The sequence below is a fragment of the Argiope bruennichi genome, chromosome 8, assembly GCF_947563725.1.
Source record: "Argiope bruennichi chromosome 8, qqArgBrue1.1, whole genome shotgun sequence".
In the NCBI taxonomy this organism is placed as follows: Eukaryota; Metazoa; Arthropoda; class Arachnida; order Araneae; family Araneidae; genus Argiope; species Argiope bruennichi.
In genome coordinates, this window is record NC_079158.1 from 68,585,463 (window position 1) to 68,602,424 (window position 16,962).

At 24.5% G+C, this 16,962-nt stretch overlaps 3 protein-coding genes across 4 annotated transcripts in view; 1 reads left to right on the forward strand and 2 right to left on the reverse strand.

Moving 5' to 3' along the window:
* Nucleotides 1–5,282, reverse strand: part of LOC129981168 (rho GTPase-activating protein 21-like) — a 34,945-nt gene extending 29,663 nt beyond the window's left edge. For both annotated transcript variants that reach the window (XM_056091883.1, XM_056091882.1), the window contains exon 1: nucleotides 5,104–5,282. The gene's annotated coding sequence lies outside the window, so the exon portion shown is untranslated. The remainder of the gene's footprint in view (nucleotides 1–5,103) is intronic.
* Nucleotides 5,283–5,515: 233 nt separating this feature from the next.
* Nucleotides 5,516–12,031, forward strand: LOC129981202 (proteasome subunit beta type-3-like). Its single transcript, XM_056091941.1, has 6 exons — nucleotides 5,516–5,644; nucleotides 6,222–6,406; nucleotides 6,527–6,634; nucleotides 7,645–7,822; nucleotides 10,152–10,246; nucleotides 11,921–12,031. The coding sequence occupies exons 1-6, from the start codon at nucleotides 5,642–5,644 to the stop codon at nucleotides 11,967–11,969; spliced, it is 618 nt and encodes a 205-aa protein (XP_055947916.1). The 5' UTR covers nucleotides 5,516–5,641; the 3' UTR covers nucleotides 11,970–12,031.
* A 348-nt stretch (nucleotides 12,032–12,379) lies between these two features.
* Nucleotides 12,380–16,542, reverse strand: LOC129980651 (uncharacterized). The gene is made up of 4 exons (XM_056091031.1): nucleotides 15,920–16,542; nucleotides 14,122–14,428; nucleotides 13,388–13,565; nucleotides 12,380–12,538 (listed from the first exon to the last, which is right to left on the reverse strand). Exons 1-4 carry the CDS (start codon nucleotides 16,236–16,238, stop codon nucleotides 12,380–12,382), a joined length of 963 nt encoding a protein of 320 aa, XP_055947006.1. The 5' UTR covers nucleotides 16,239–16,542.
* Between the last annotated feature and the right edge of the window lie 420 nt (nucleotides 16,543–16,962).

Below are 16,962 nucleotides of genomic sequence, written 5' to 3' on the forward strand. Positions count from 1 at the left end.
AAATTTACAGATTTTTTTTCATTAAACTTGGATTTAATAAATATTATATCTTTTTTGGGGGGAGGGGGGTAATTTCAATATCATGCAGTTAATATACAATATCAACAAACTCCAGAAATCAAAACATTTTTAGCCTGCTTTGAATCTTAAAAATTATTTACCAAAATTAGAAAACTGTTATTTGAAACAATCCAAAGTGAAAAAAAAAAAATATATAGCAAATGTAAACAACTGTTTTGCTTCTTTTATAACATAAATAATATAACATATATCTGGAAGTTTGACAAAATCTTTAATTAATCATAAGCTCAACAATGATCTTTAAAAACTAAATCTTTCAGAAAAAAAGAATTAGTAACTCCATTCTATAAATTTTGTAGAAAAACTAAATTTCAGTAATTGCTATACTTCAAAATTTTTATATATAAATAATAAATAAACTTTCTAACTGAACATATTTTACCTTGACATTTTTGTGTATTTCATGGCTTGAACAAATCCCGACTTCAGAAGAAATGAATGAAGAGCAAGAGCTAATTTCATGTTTAGTTTTAAAAAATTTTACACTTTTATGTAAATTTTTTTATAAATGTAATGTATAAATTCTAATATCAAGTATATATGTAATGCATAAATGCTAATATTTTTAATTCTCTAAGAAAAATTTTACAATAATCAAACTCAAGATTTGAATGAATCTCTGCTTTCAGACCTCTCATATATATATATATATATATATATATATATATATATATATATATATATATATATATATAGAATATTCTCAGATACATATTCAAAATTATGCATATCTAAGTACATAACTCAAAAATGGAATGTGAAAATTACCACATGCTTTTTATTATTATAATTGTAGATCTGTATCATTAAATTTGATATCACTTATTAAATTTCTATAAATGTATAAATTTAATAAATATTTGCATTTATTAAATTTAGTTCAAATCTATCTACAAATTGATTGTTTGTTAATCTGTTCATCTGCACACAATAATTTTAAAAATCTAAATAAATACATTTTAATAGATGAATTTTATTGTAAAATTTTAAATTAACAGAAATTGGACTAATTTTGGACTTAATCCATTAATAAGTACTCTATTTATGTTAGTTTGAAAATGCAATAACTTGAAAAAAATAACATGCAAGATAAATGAAATTTAGTAAGTAATCTTGGGGCAAGCACTGCAGATGTAAAATAAATTTTAGACATCATTAGTCTAAGAAAAAAGGTACATAAAAAACATTCAATTATCATCACTGTGTCCTTCACCATTCTATATGTTCAAAAATAAACGCAAAATTTACTGCACACATATGTTGGTTGGATAATATTTTATTGGAATGGTAGCAATTGATAGGTATAATTTTTATAGCTAACTTAGATTATTATTTACTTCAAAATTTTAATCTTCATAAACTAATTGAGCTCAAGTAAACAAAAATTATTATTAGTGCCAAATTTTGATATACTTTATAAATCAAAACTCAATCCTCTTATATTGTTCAAATTAAATGGGACAAATATGTTATTCTTGTCTGAGTTGGTATGGGATTATCAGCGATGTCCCAAACTGCTTCAAACAAGGTATATTTGCCTAGAGTTAATGTGACGGATCGACCTTGACTATAATTTACTCGTTTGACCAGTTTTAGTCAATCAGTAGTTCAGATGTGAGCTTTTCAGTGTGGCAGCTGCTGGTTATAATTTTACGTTCTGTGTTACTTTTGCTTGTTCAAAGATGGATCTGTGGAAGCATTCTAAAATAAGCATGTTCAAAGATGGATCTGTGGAAGCATTCTAAAATAAGCAATCTTAATGAACCCATTTCTATGACTACGAAAGATTTAGTTACAGTGGTTGGTGGGGAAAGAATTTTAAGAACTTTTCAAACTTTTGGATCATTGTCTCTAAAAGGAATAGGAAAATGTGAGCAGGAACAGAAAACTAGCCCAAGAACTGATAAAATTCTAATAATAAATAGCAAATTAAATCCAAGAAAGAGAATTTAATTTGAAGGAATTTATCAGATTATAGAGTTGAAGTGAGTACCTCAACTGTTGGAAAAGGTTTCTGAAAGTTGGCTGTAGGACAACAAGATCAAGGAAAAAATAATTTTTAACTCAGAAAATGATGAAAAAATATTTTGCATAGGCCAAAAAATACCGGACTGTTAACAACTGGAAGAAGGTGATTTTCAGAGATGAAACATTTATTTGTGCAGGGATATAAATCAAGTGTAATTAGATGAATTAAAGATGAAATTCTGCAACCAGATCATATCCAACAGACTGTAATACATTCTAACATTTTTACTAACCCCAAATTATTAGCTGTCAAATGTTTTTTTAATAGGGTTGCCAACACTTTACTGCATGAATGGTGACAAATTCAAATCTTGCATTAATTTTGGGACATTCTCTATTAAACTCAAATTTGTTGAGTTTATAAAATGTTATATATATTAAAATTTGTCCAACGAATAAAAATTTTCAAAGGGCTAGGGACATTTAAAAAAGCATGACAGAAATCATGATCACTGAAAACTTAAGGCTTCAAATTAAAAATATCATCATACTGGATTTTATGCAATCGACTACGGTAATTACACACCACAATGAATTACAATTCAATATAGTATAGTAAAATCTTTTTAATAGGTTGTTCAAGAGACTGCTCTAAAGTGGCATATTCACAAGAACAATGATAGAATATGTAATGGACTAAAGAGACTTCACTGTAAGTCTTTTTAGAGCATCTTCTCTCCTGTTCTCTTTGATACACCAAATTCATCCTGCTGTACAGTAGACTCGCGATTATCCGCGCATGCCGCATAAAGTGTTTTTTTTTTTTTTGACTGATTTCTTAAAACAGGTGCAGTTTTACTGTTATGCTTTTGTTATTACATAATACATTACAGTATTAAAACAGTACATATGTATTAATTTTTCTGTCTATCCTTGACGCCTCTCGTAAGTACAAAGCACTTTTCTGTTTTCATTAACAAAATGCATTTTAGGTTAGTTTTGAGTGATATACTAAAATATTAAGTGTTAGTTAAACATTTCCTGCTGTTTATTTTATGTTTTATTGTACATAAAACGATTTTTTCAAAGTTGGAATGACTGTTTTCTCTTTTGCTATACCCGTTTTTAGCTTTTTTCGGATTATCCGTGATTTTTGTTATCCGCGGTGGCTGCGCCACCCAATTCCGCGGATAATCGGGAGTGTACTGTATTCTTATTTTCTGCTTGTCAAACAAATCTACATATTTTTCTTTAATACATAAAAAGTTTAAACTTATATTTATCAGGTATAACTAAAACAAATTCTTCCCCATCTTCAAATTTCACTAAATTTCTAATGCTTTTCTAGTTGCAAAAAGTATGACATAATAAGTATTTTGTACTGCATCTCAGGGATAATCTTCCCAATATTTCAATAAACAATAATGCATATTGTCGAAGAGAGAGTGGGATAAATGACCAATAATGGAAGGGAAAAAGTAAATATGTACTATTTTAATATATTTAGCCCTCCTTACAATTTTCTTTGCAGGAGACAAAGAAAATTGTAAGGAGTGCTCAAGACAATTAAACCCTTTTTTCAAAACTAAGCACTTTTAAGGTGCTTAAAAATGGTTTTCAAATTTAAAGATTTTTCATAAGGCTATATATCTGTTAATATTTACATATATACATTTAATATTTACAATGATTTTTTAAAAGTACTATTTACAATAAGTGGCATTTACTTGCATACAAATAGTATTAATATCAAACATAAAAAACAATTATGAAAAACTTAATTTTTGTAATTAAAAAAATTATTAATTAAATGCACAAACAGAGTAAAATTTCAGCAGAACTCGTAATAAATGTATTGCTCTGTTTAAAGTGACATTATCCTACTAAGTTATAAGTAATACATTTCTGTGACTAGTTTAAATAGTTAACATATAGAAAGAAAACAATAAATTTATATAGAATTTATTTATAACAATATAAATTTATTGTTTTCTATATGTTTATATAGAAAACAATAAATTTATATTGTTATATAGAACAATTTAACAATTGTTTAATATGAAAACTTTATCACTGAAAAAAATTCGTCAATTTATAGGTAAACTAAATTATCACAATCATAGAAATATTAATTATTATTAATATCACATTTACAGAAAGAAAAATTATAACTAATATCGCACATATAGTAGGACAAAAATATATATATACAAACTGATGAAATAAAGACTAAATTCATAATCCATCCTAACTCATTATTTTCAAAATGTCATGCTCAATTTTAAATTATTATATAAAATAAATCAGAAGTATTATAAAATAAAATTTTTCCAAAATTTTTCAAAATTCAAATGCAAAAAGTGTAAACTAACAAAAATTCAAAAATAAATCTTATCATAAATAAAATTTTTTCATAAAAATTCATATAACAAACAAACTAGACAGCAGATACCCTCAATGGATGAAATGTTTTCATTATTTACATATAATTGCATAAAAAATTCATAACATTTTTAATTTACACATTTGCCAATATTTTTTTTTTTATAAAAACTCACAACATGAACATTTTAATACTAATTTCTGAATAATAATAAATACTTTATAAAATTATTGTACCAGTAGTGATCAAGAAATAGCGAGTGCCAATAGTGATCAACCAGGAAAATACATTTCCACACTAAATCAAAACTTATTGTTTACATGGTTGTCATGTTAAAATCTGGCTTATAATTTCACCAAGGGAATACAAAAGACTATCGGGAATTAAACCGATGTGAAATCTTCTCTCACCTGTTATTACCATAAAGATATGAAATTTACTTAAAGAGAACTCCAGATTTCGGAGCTAAAAACTGATTTCAAAACTAAGTTTGAAACCTTTCCTTTCAAAATGTATTTAAAAAAATTGGCTAATCAGCAGCATTTTATAATTACTTAAAATTTTATTTGATAAATAATACGGATCAGAATCAACAGCTAGTAAAATTATATCAATTTTTACTGATATTGCAATGTCACTTTAAAAAGTTTAACAAATCAACGGATACATACCTGACAATGATACACTTTATTGATTAGTTAGAAAATCTGACATACAATGTCTTCTATATAAACAATTTTCTTTTTTTCTGAGCACGAAATATTTTTAAAAATTTTAAAAAATAATGAATTTTTAAATGGTCACGCTTACATAAACATCAATTAATTCTGTAGTCAATATGAAAAACAGAGATGGGCGACAAATCTATCAGACAATCACAGTTAATAAGCTTAAAGCACAGAGGCTTAAAGCTTCATTTTTTTTTCTCTCGTTATATTCTTTCAAGCTTTAAAACAAAAAATTCAGAACATAGAAACTTTTTTTAAAAATTAGGATGATCTTTCAGAAAAATAGTTTTTATTTATGTTTTCTCCATTTACTTTTTTATAAAGTGTTAAAATACATACTGATCTCTTTGATTTTTAGAAAATGGCAACACTATTTAATTGTACACAGCTTCTATCAAATGATTCGGCGAAATTAAAGAATTTCGTTTATATACAGAAATAATTACTTTTTCCTTTTAACTCCCGATTTCAAAGCATCAAAATGGTTTGTTTGCTTTCGTTTTTGAATAGAAAATTTTCGTGGTTTTGCATGTACATATATAAATAGCATTGAAAATTTTATTATATAGTTGCTTGTAATCTATAAAAATTCTTTTGTATGAATGAATTAAAGAATTCTTATACTGCTTCAAATTTTTCATGTGCGAATGGCTTACTCTATGTCATTAACTTATTAGTGTAGAGTAGTAGCTTATACGGAATTGTATTGACTTTTCAAATTTCATTTCAGTTTCGAATCTGTATTTATGATGTTGAGCCAGTTTTTCATGGATCCATAACATGTATGCTAAAGTTATGAATTATGTATATGTGATTTTATTGCTTATGCAAATAAAATCTTAGATAAATATATCCAAAAAGTATTGTTTGAAATCAAGAACTGTCAAAAATAAGTCGGTTATTTAAATCTAAAGCTATTAATTTATTGAAGTTTCTACCATGAAAACACCGCAATTTATTTATTTATTTTCCTAGTTATATCATTTTTGACATTTAGTATCAGCTTTTCATTTCCTTTAAATGATTCAATAATTTTTGTTTTGTATTGTTTTTATCCTTAGAGTATTTTAGAATACAATGGTGGAATTATTATTGCAATGAAAGGAAAAGAATGTGTTGCTATTGCTGCTGACAGAAGACTAGGTGTGAGAGCACAAACTGTCGGTATGGATTTTCAGAAAATATATGAAATGGGTCCACGATTATATATAGGTTTACCTGGATTGGCAACTGATACTGCTACTGTGTAAGTTTAGACTGAATGATGTTTCTTCCCTCTCATGGGAAATATATAAATTTTTTATCCCCTCACTTTTATGATATTCTATTTTTGAAAATTTTTTATTTTCTTTTAATCTTAATTTAGTGCTCAGAAGCTGAAATTCCGTTTGAACATGTATGAATTAAGGGAAGGTCGAGAAATGACTCCTAAAGTTTTCAGTTCAGTAGTATCTAACCTTCTTTATGAAAGGAGGTATGTATGTTTATTTTTAATATTGATATTTCCTTATGTTATGATGATGTATATCAAATAATAATTTAATCAGCTAAAGGGCATAAAATTATGCTATTCAACAATGTATTGCCTTTAAAAAAATTACAATTTAATGATTGTATCATATTCTTCAGTTTAATCATTAATATTTATAATCTCTTATATCTCTATTAAAATTTGTAATATTTATTTAATAATAATTGATCTTGAATCTATTTTTCATTTTATATTATTCTACAAGATCAGTTGAATTAATTAATATTCTTAAATCTTAAAAATTATTTTGTAATTTCTGAAATAATCTTGAAAAAAAAATAACATTTTAATAAGACTAGCATATATAGGGTTTTTATTGCTCTATTACACTATTTAATAACTTAATAAAACTACAGTGAAACTGTATAGAAAAACTTTTTATAGATGTAGATATTTCAATTTTAAAAGTTTTATTTTTAAAAATACTTTTTTTTATTTAGAGAAATTGCATTGCTAAGTGAAAAAGCATTTTATTTTGATAAATCCATAATCTACATAAAAAGATATAACAAAAAGTGTAGAACAAATGATGAAGAAAATTCTTTGATTTTATTTAACAGTATAAAAAGGTTCTCTTTTCCCCATGAAAAGACATACAATGTGAAAGATGTTCAGTATATTTCAGAATCAACATTATTAATTACTCAGATAATATTGTAGCATAGTTTATCAATAGGTGATGAATCTTTTCCCTTAAAAAAATTATATATGTTTATGTTTCTTGTATTATAATTGGGAGGATAAACTTTTTTACTTAAATTGACCATTGATATAAAGTCTAATAATAAATTTGCAGAGAGTCCATGTAATGGCAAAGATTTTGCTGATCTTAGAATATTATTTTTTATGTTATACTTTAATTATAAGTTTTCATATTTAATATCCATTTCTTATAATAAACTTATTTTCAAATGTATGTTATTTTTTATAATATATATAATCCTTTCTTTAAGGTTTGGTCCATATTTTGTATGCCCTGTTATAGCTGGATTAGAATATGGCACTTGGGAGCCTTACATTTGTAATATGGATGTATTAGGTTCAAAAGATGTACCAGATGATTATGTATTATCTGGAACTTGTGATGATCAAGCCCATGGAATGTGTGAAGCATTATGGGAACCTGATATGGTAAGAATGAAATAAAGAAAGCTTTTTTCTTGAACAATTTGCAACTTAATAATTGAATGAAAATTACTATTAATTACAACCCGCATTTAATTAATATGTTACAATACAAGTATAGATTCACTTGAAATTAATAGTAGGCAATTGTCTCCAAATTTTGTTATTTAACAATGAATGCTTCTGATTAAATCCTACTAAGAAGAATTATCAATAATGCTATTGAAGAGCATTCTGTTTCTGTTCAGATGTGTGCTATTATTTTTTTTAAATTATATTATATAGCATGTCTGTTTCCAATTAATATTTTGCAAACAAATGTAACATGGTGACTTCTTTTTTCAATGACCGTTACTTTTTTAAAAATCTATTTTAATATTTAATACCTATTTATTTTATATGCCTATATTTCATATCTTTTAAAAGTACTTTGTATTGTATCTTTTTTTTCAGTGTAAATTAAATCCCAAATGATGTTAAATGAACAGATTTATTGAGATATTAAGAGAATAAGTAGTTATTCTTACATTTGCATATATGCTTATTCTGAATATCAATGATTTATTTGATTTTATTTTCCTATTCAGTTCTATTAAAGAAATAAATAAATAATATAATATTTTATGTAATATACCATTCTTTATTCTAATAACATAAAATTCATTCATTTTCTTGTTGCACATTTGGAGAATATATAATATAACTCCAAGGAGTACAGAAAAAAAAAAATAATTAAAATTTGAATGCTGAAAGTTTAAGTGGATATTACATAAATGTTGAATATATGTAATTCTGTATTTCAATGATAATTTAAATTAATTGTGTAAAGAATTCCAAAAGGTATATTATTATATATAATTAAATTTTTCCAAGAAAAATACCAAAGCAATTAAAATTAAATTATGAAGTGAAATATAATTTTCAATAATTAATTCTATTAAAAGTAGAGATTGTTTAATAGCATAGAATTTTTGAACATGAGACATTCGGAAACAAACATTGCTTCATTCAATGGGCATTCAGCCATTCATAACTACACATCTTCTATTTAAGTTTTGACTGACTACAATAAATCCTATCTTATAGTAGTCCTATAATTAGTTTAGTTTTAAAGTTGTATCTTATAGCTTTTACTTTTCATCATATATATTTATATATAATTTAAATTATATTATTTTATTACCATAAACATACTATTTTGAATATTCACTTTTGGTTTATGTGTAAATTTTAATTAATGTATTTATATTGATTTCAGAGGTATGCCTTTTGTAATTTTTTAGTTTGTTGTCATCTCACTCTTAATAAATTAAAAATCTGCAAATAAATTTTTTTTAAATAATATTTCCAGTTTTCTATATATTATTTAAATGTTGATAAAAACTAACAAAAAAAATGAATCATTCATAAAAAGCAAGATGTAGAATAATCATTAAAATTTTTTCCCTTTTTCTGATATTCTTTAACTGTAAAGTCTTTCTAGCTAGTGTTTCTAAGACATTAACTGTCAAAGTAAAATCAACATATCATCTTTATTTTTAAAGCTAATGTTGCTTCGATATACATTCATAAAATATTTTTGCCCAGATTAATACCTTATGAATTAATGATCTTCAACATTTAAGGAAACAGTGGACTTTGAAATAAGCAAAAATGGACGAAAACATGCAATTTTAGTTTTATTGTTTCTTTCCCAAAATATACATTTATAATCAACTAAATTAGCATTATAGAATGTATTGGTCAATAAAATAAATATTTCGAGGATTAAGAAAGGGAAAAGTGCATGACTTTTTTCAAAATAATATTGTCATTGGATTTAAATATCTTAAAAATGTTCCATGTGTTTAAAAAAATTAAATCAGTTTCATTTAATTTTTGAGGAAATTGAATGAAACTGATAATAAAGATTTCAGTCAAACTTTAAAAGAAAATAGGGTATGTATTTTATGTTTCAAATTTAGCTTGTTAAAAGTCAATTTTAGTTCAGAAAAGCATAAAATTCCTATGAAAATTCAGTAAGTGTGCATAAAAATTTATTTAATTGATATTACAAAATCATATGTAATTTTGTTCCAGATAAATTTACATTGGGTAATAAGAAAAAAAAATTAAATAATATCTTTTGGTTTAAATTGTTTTTTTAAAAAGTTGATTATTTATATTTTAATACATATTATGCATAAAAAATTTCATAACCCTGTAATTCTCAAAAGTGTAATAAAGTCCACTGTCCCCTTAAGAGGAAAAATTATTCTTCCTTATACCGAATTTCTCATAAAAGAATACAATTTCTCATACAGAATCTTATTAATTTTTTAATATTTTTTTTCAGGGACCTGAAGAACTCTTTGAAAAAATTTCACAAGCATTGATTAATGCTTTTGACCGTGATGCCATTTCTGGTTGGGGTGGAGTAGTTCATATTATGTAAGTTTTTATATAGTAGTTTATTCTTAAGCATTTTATGTTGAATACAAAAGAATTATTAATATATCTATTACTATATGTATATCTAAATGATATTAATGTACATATTGAGTTGTGAGATACAATTCTTACTTCAAGTAAAATGCCTCTTCCTTAAAAACTTCATGTAAGATTAAACTAAATTGCCTTACCTCTCCTTTAAAAATTGCACTATTATGTTTCTGATTGCAATAATTATATGGAAGAGGAAATACATAGCAGAATATGATTAGCAATTAAATTTCTGATTTATTTTGGAACCATGAACAGTTAATTTTTCTGTTAAATAATATTTCATTGTACATAATTTGGAGTTTTAAAAGTATGCAATAAGTTTCATTTTATTTAGAATAACAGCCAAGTTAAGGAAACGGCAACTACTTTGTGTCGAAACAAAAAAGATGGGAGCTCTTTCGTCTTATCCTTAAATTCTAAATATTAAGAAATAAAGTAGGCAAGTTAGTTTAGAAAACTGCCTTCTTTATACTAAATTCAATTAATTAACTTGAAGCTTAGTTCTTAATTAATTCAAATCATAAAAATATCAATAATAGATATTAATATTATCATGATCCACTTTCTTATGAAGCCAATTTTATTATACTAAAAATCTTCTTATCTTATAAATCTTAGTGGTCTATTCATTAATAATACTTGTTTTATGTATATGAATGAATAAATATTATTTGTGGAATGTTGTGTAATAGAATTAGTTAAATGTATGTTTAAAGATTTTTTTCCTCTAGATCCTAAAATATTTGCTTGTGCTTATAAAAATTATTTCATGTTGTCATTAATGAGTTTAAAGAAGAAGGGTCATAATCAATTCAGTTTTAAGTAACAATTTGTTTTATTTAAAAAAATTATTTTTTTTTTAATTTTATCATAAGTTTAATTATACAGTTCTATGTTCATATCCTGTTGAATGATATTTGAATTATGAATGGATACATTTTACTAGATTTGGTTCTGTTGAATCCCAAGATAAGTAATTTTTAAAAAAAATACTAATATAACTTTGAATATTGTAAATTTATGAAATTAAAGTAAAATATTTTTTTTAACCTTTAAATATGTTGCTTTTAAGCACCATACTCAATTTTATCTTCTAAAATATTTTGATAATAAAATTGAAACTCTATTACTTGTTGTTATAGGTTACATACTGAAAACCTTATTTATTCAGATTACAACTTGTATGAGTATTGATAAAAAACAAAAATAATGTTTTCACTTGTCTTTTTTATAGGATTGAGAATACTATACTTTATTCTAAGTTGAATTAAATTTCAATATATATATATATATATATATATATATATATATATATATAGAGAGAGAGAGAGAGAGAGAGAGAGAGAGAGAGAAAGCGATATATAGATATAGATAGATTAAAATACAATGTTGCTAATTGGCAATAAGCTGGTTCATAACCATTAGCCATATTTAAAACAAAATGGCTTGCTTTTAAAAGCAATTTCCTTTATATTATTCTAAAAATAAAAAGTTAAAACATTTTTAAATCAATTTTAAAAATATTATGCATTTAAGAAATAATATTTGAAATTAAAATATGTAATTATATAATTATTGTATTAAAAGTATTTATCCTCATATTTATTATTTATCTTTTAGTGAAAAGGATAAAGTAACTACAAAACTGTTGAAGACAAGAATGGATTGAGGAGTTGCAGAAAATGTTTTTCATTTAACATATTTAATAAATTGGTTTTTCTTTTTTAATAATAGCTGTCATGTTCATTGCCTCAAATTTGTTATATTGCTTTTTATGATTTTTTTAAAAGAATAAAACTAGTGAAAAGAAATTAACATGTATTCTTTTCAAAAATTTCAAAAGAAAAAATTTTGCATTTGTTTTGGCTTTATTGTGCATTATTTTTATATTAAAAAAATTATTAAAGAATTTTTGTAAAATAAAACTAACACATTTACTGGTCAGCACTACTTAATAAATATATATAGTATTAACTACATTGTATTACAAAATGTTGGAATGTATGAGATTTGCATTTATGATTATTTAATTGCTTGATTGTAACTACTTACTTCTATAGAAACAAATCAAAAATCTTTTTATTCAGAATTTATTTGATTTCTCTGTAGAACATTCTTTAAATGATGTAAAAATGAATTATGATTTGGTTCCAGTGATACAATAATCCAAGCCAAAAATGCACAAGCACATTTTGATATGCTTAATGTTTTCCAGTAAAATAGTTCATTTTCAGCATCCTATAAGAAAAGGTAAAAATTACAATAAGCTTAGCTCCATATAGTAAATATTTTAAGTTTGAATCACTCATGAAAGCTTACAAAAATTTTAACTTTAGTGTTAAAAATATTTGTCCTAAAATTAAAATTTAGTATAAAAATCAACGTATATATATTAACTTTTTTTTATTTATATATGTATCTGTATTCTCTGTAAGTCATTTAGATAATAAAATCATGACAGAATGAATCATTCAGGTAAAACCAGTCCAAATAAATATATCACCATCCTGATTGTGCTGCCAACTACTACTTATATATATGACGGCATTCCATGATTGCTAGCTACTTAAATTTTATAATTATAAAACCTTAAAATTTAATAATACTATATCAAAGTTCAACTAGAAATTCTGAAAAGAATTATACTAAACATGTATTTAAAGAATTTAATATTATATATTTCAGAAAAATAATATATTTTATATTATCTCTTCAAACAGAAAGAATACAAGTCTGTGGGAAAATAAAATTGAAAACAGATTTCCAATATATTAAGTCCACAAGTGTCCATATGAAAGTCTTGGCTTTTGTCAGTTTTATATTTGTTTGTTTTTATATTTCTTTTGACATCAAACATTTTCTATTGTATTGCTCCGTAATTTTTTAAAAAATGCGGTAAAAAATCTTATATAGAACAAGGGAACAGTTCTTATAAGTGATTATTGATAGCATTAAATTCATTTATAATAATCCAATTTACTTAGTTAACAAATAATTAATTTTTATTTCTAGACTTTAACACTGCAAACTTGCTGATAGAAAAAAATAACACTAAGCCTGCAATATTTCTATAATCATATCACTTACATCAAACTTAAATGACTCTAAAATAGTTGAATTCCTATCTGGTAGGCATAATTTCTCATCCACATTAGCTGTGCTGAAACTCAACAGTAGGCATATAGGGTATATGATGATCACAATGCACTTTAGTTTGCATTTCTTAAGATAATTTATGAACTGCTTCAAGTTTCCAATGTCGTACCTGAAATTAATTGCAAAATTACTTCAAGAGACTATAAAGTATTTCTTAAATAAATATAACAGAAGTAACACAAAATAAAAATTTAATGCAAGTTGTTGATTTAAATAGCATTCAAATATATAATATTCATTTTTATAAAAGCAAAAATATTGCTATTGTAAAAAAATGGAAATTTATTCTGTGCTACTCTTCTATAAATTGATAAGTATATTTTCAACGTGAAATAATATAATAATCATAACGGTGATTAAGATAATCAATATTTCTACTAAGCAATTTTTATAACAATTTATCTTTTCTGAATCATTATTTTATAGTGATTAGGAAACAACAAATAATTCAGTTGAAATGAATTTAAATCATTAAATTAAAATGTTTAACAGATTTCAATAAAAAATATCTAATATTTAAAATGATAAGCTCCTGAAAAGAATTGGATATGCAGTGTATAATTATAGTTTAATATAAATAACTTAGAAACAAACTCTGTAAATATCCTTTACTTATGTACCAACTCTATATAAGATGAATAAAATTAAAATAATATTATACATACCTATCAAAAACAGATACACAACAGATTATACAAAGGAAATTAAATAAATTATGAACAGGTTGGGACAAAAATTTGAAATGTTTCAAAGTCTCCTCTTGTTCAAATGATGTAGAAATAAGATGAATCAAAAATAAAGTTTCCAAGAATGACATGCCTCCTAAAAGTCCATGGCACAGAAAACTGAAATTATGAAAACATCTTTCAGCTTTGTAGGCTAAGTCGATAGCAGATTCAATCTTTGTTTCTTGTGAATTGTCATTATTAAATGTTTGAAATAAATTATTAGCATCAATTGCTTTAAAGCCTCCTAAAAAAAGGGAAGAAAAAGTTTAATCAAAAAGATGTATTTAAAAAAATTATTTTAAAGCAGTTGAAAATTTTATAAATGATAAATTTTGTTTAATAAGGAAAATTTAATACACACACATATCAAACATCTATAAACAAAAATTTTTATCATAACTTAAATTTTTATTTTAGAAATGCACCTAAATATCCAGAAAAGAATTTTAAGATATATTTTAAAATTCTATTAATCAACCAAAATTAAATAACAGAATTTCAAACATGGAATTTATAAAAATAGTTTCGATTATACTAACTGTAGACACTTTATTTATTAAAATTACAAAAGTACAATTTATTTTAATGGTTTAAGTATAAAAAATCTGAAATTATATTAATTGTATGCAAGCAATTAATCGCTGGCATACAATTAATATAATACTGAAGAAGCCACGTTTATTACAACAAGTTATCAATCATTAAATTTCTGAGAAATTCAAACTGAAATAATCAAAGATATTTTAAATAATCTTAAGAGAAATTATAAAATGAATCAATGAAAGATACATCAACTGAAAAAAAAATCAGTCAGAAATCATTTATAAAACTTATTTATGAAATGATTTAATCAATGAGAAGTGAATCAAATTATTCTTTAAACTATAATCTATATCAGATAACAAATACTTCATTCCTCGTTATAATATTCCCTATAATAATGAGACTTGATAGTTTCTATTTCAAGGAGTAATAAAATTTAAAATGTATGATATAATATAATAACAAAAATCAATAATATGAATTAATTATACATTTTTCTATTTATTTCTTTTCTTAAAAACATTATACTAAACTTAATAAAATATCTCAGTTCCAATATAGGAAAAGATTATTTTAATGCATATTTTGGTGTTTTTGCTTTTTAAACCAAAATCTGTCATTATATGAAAATAATTTGAAAAGCCTGGCTAAACTAAAAACACGGTGCAATTGTCAAATTGAAAATTTTCAAAGTTGATAGATTATCATTTATATCAACTTAACTGTACTCTTTTGTTAATATTTGGCAACTTTCCAACATTTTAGAATGATATGGCAAAAAGTGGTGAAAATAATCTATGCCATATTCTTAAATTTCATCAAAATCCCTGTGTAAAGATTAGTAATAAGCAATAAGCTCAACAATTGTAATTACAAAATGTCAAAGAAACATACAGATAAAAATAAATTTTTTAAAAATAATTCAGAAAGAAATATATTTAGAGGATCTAATAAATGTTTGACTTGCTAATACAGAAATGAATATATAGCTTTGGTATCATATACCAAAAATCACAATTTTTACTCTATATTTAGAAATTTCTTTTAACTTTGAATACATTATAGTCTGAAAATCAACTTTGACTTGCTCTTTGTGTTAGTAAATTCTTAAAAGAAATGTAAAATTGAAAAATCAGTAATAAAATGTACAAATAAATAAACATTAAAAATAACCTATAACCTTAGAACTTACTTTCATCCTCAATAAAAACTTTTCCTATTGGTCGGCTTGATACATCACATTTTATAAAACTACAACCAGTTGTATCAGAATAGGATCCATTAAGATCAGAGTGATTTATTTTGCTTTCTGGGTCAATTACATTTGCATCTTGATCAGTTTGATCAGATTTGATACTTAAAGTATTTTCATATAGTCCCATATGGCTTCCAGGTGGATTAGAGCTACTTGATGATATTTCATTGGACCGTGTATTCTCTGTACTAGGTAAAGGTGGAAGTTGTCGCTGGCGTTTTCTCCGATTTTGTCTCGCTATACTAGCTGAACTCATTCTCAAAGTTGATCGAATGAAACTTGAAAATAGATAATTGTGAAAAATCAAACGGAATTTCTACTTTAGAATGAAATTTCTTAGAAAATGAGAAAGTCATTTCATTTTCGATCTTCAGAAATTAGAATTACAGAATTTGAATACCATTTATCTAAAACAAATCTTTTATTTCAAATCCATGGAAAAAAGATGTCAGAGAATAAAAGAAAAAGTATAAGATTACAGACTTTTGACATTTAGTAAATGTCACACTACACTTCAGTCTCTATCCACTGTTTATCTTTAGTTTCGTTTCTATGGAAGCATTTGTTTACACACAGCATCTGCATGACTTCACTTCAGTTGATAGAAATCAAAGTTTAAAAAAATTACAGATTTATAATTCCAGTTTTTCAGCTAAAAGTTTCAGCTGAATATTTTTTACCCTAATATTATTAATAAATTTATTAATATCTCATGCATGATTTAGTACTGTAACCAATGAGAAGCAATGGAATCAAATCATGTTCACGTGTTACCCACCAAACTGATACGGCAATTTAATATTGAAATCCATTGAGTATAACTTACAGGAAGAAAAGAAAACAAAAGCTTGTTACAGTAAAGCAATGACGAAACTTGACAACTTGAAACCACAGGCGTTATTCTGAGGCTTATCCTAAGGCAAATGGCATTGATGGGAAAGAAAGTAATGTGAACGAAACTTGGCATTTAAATTCACAGA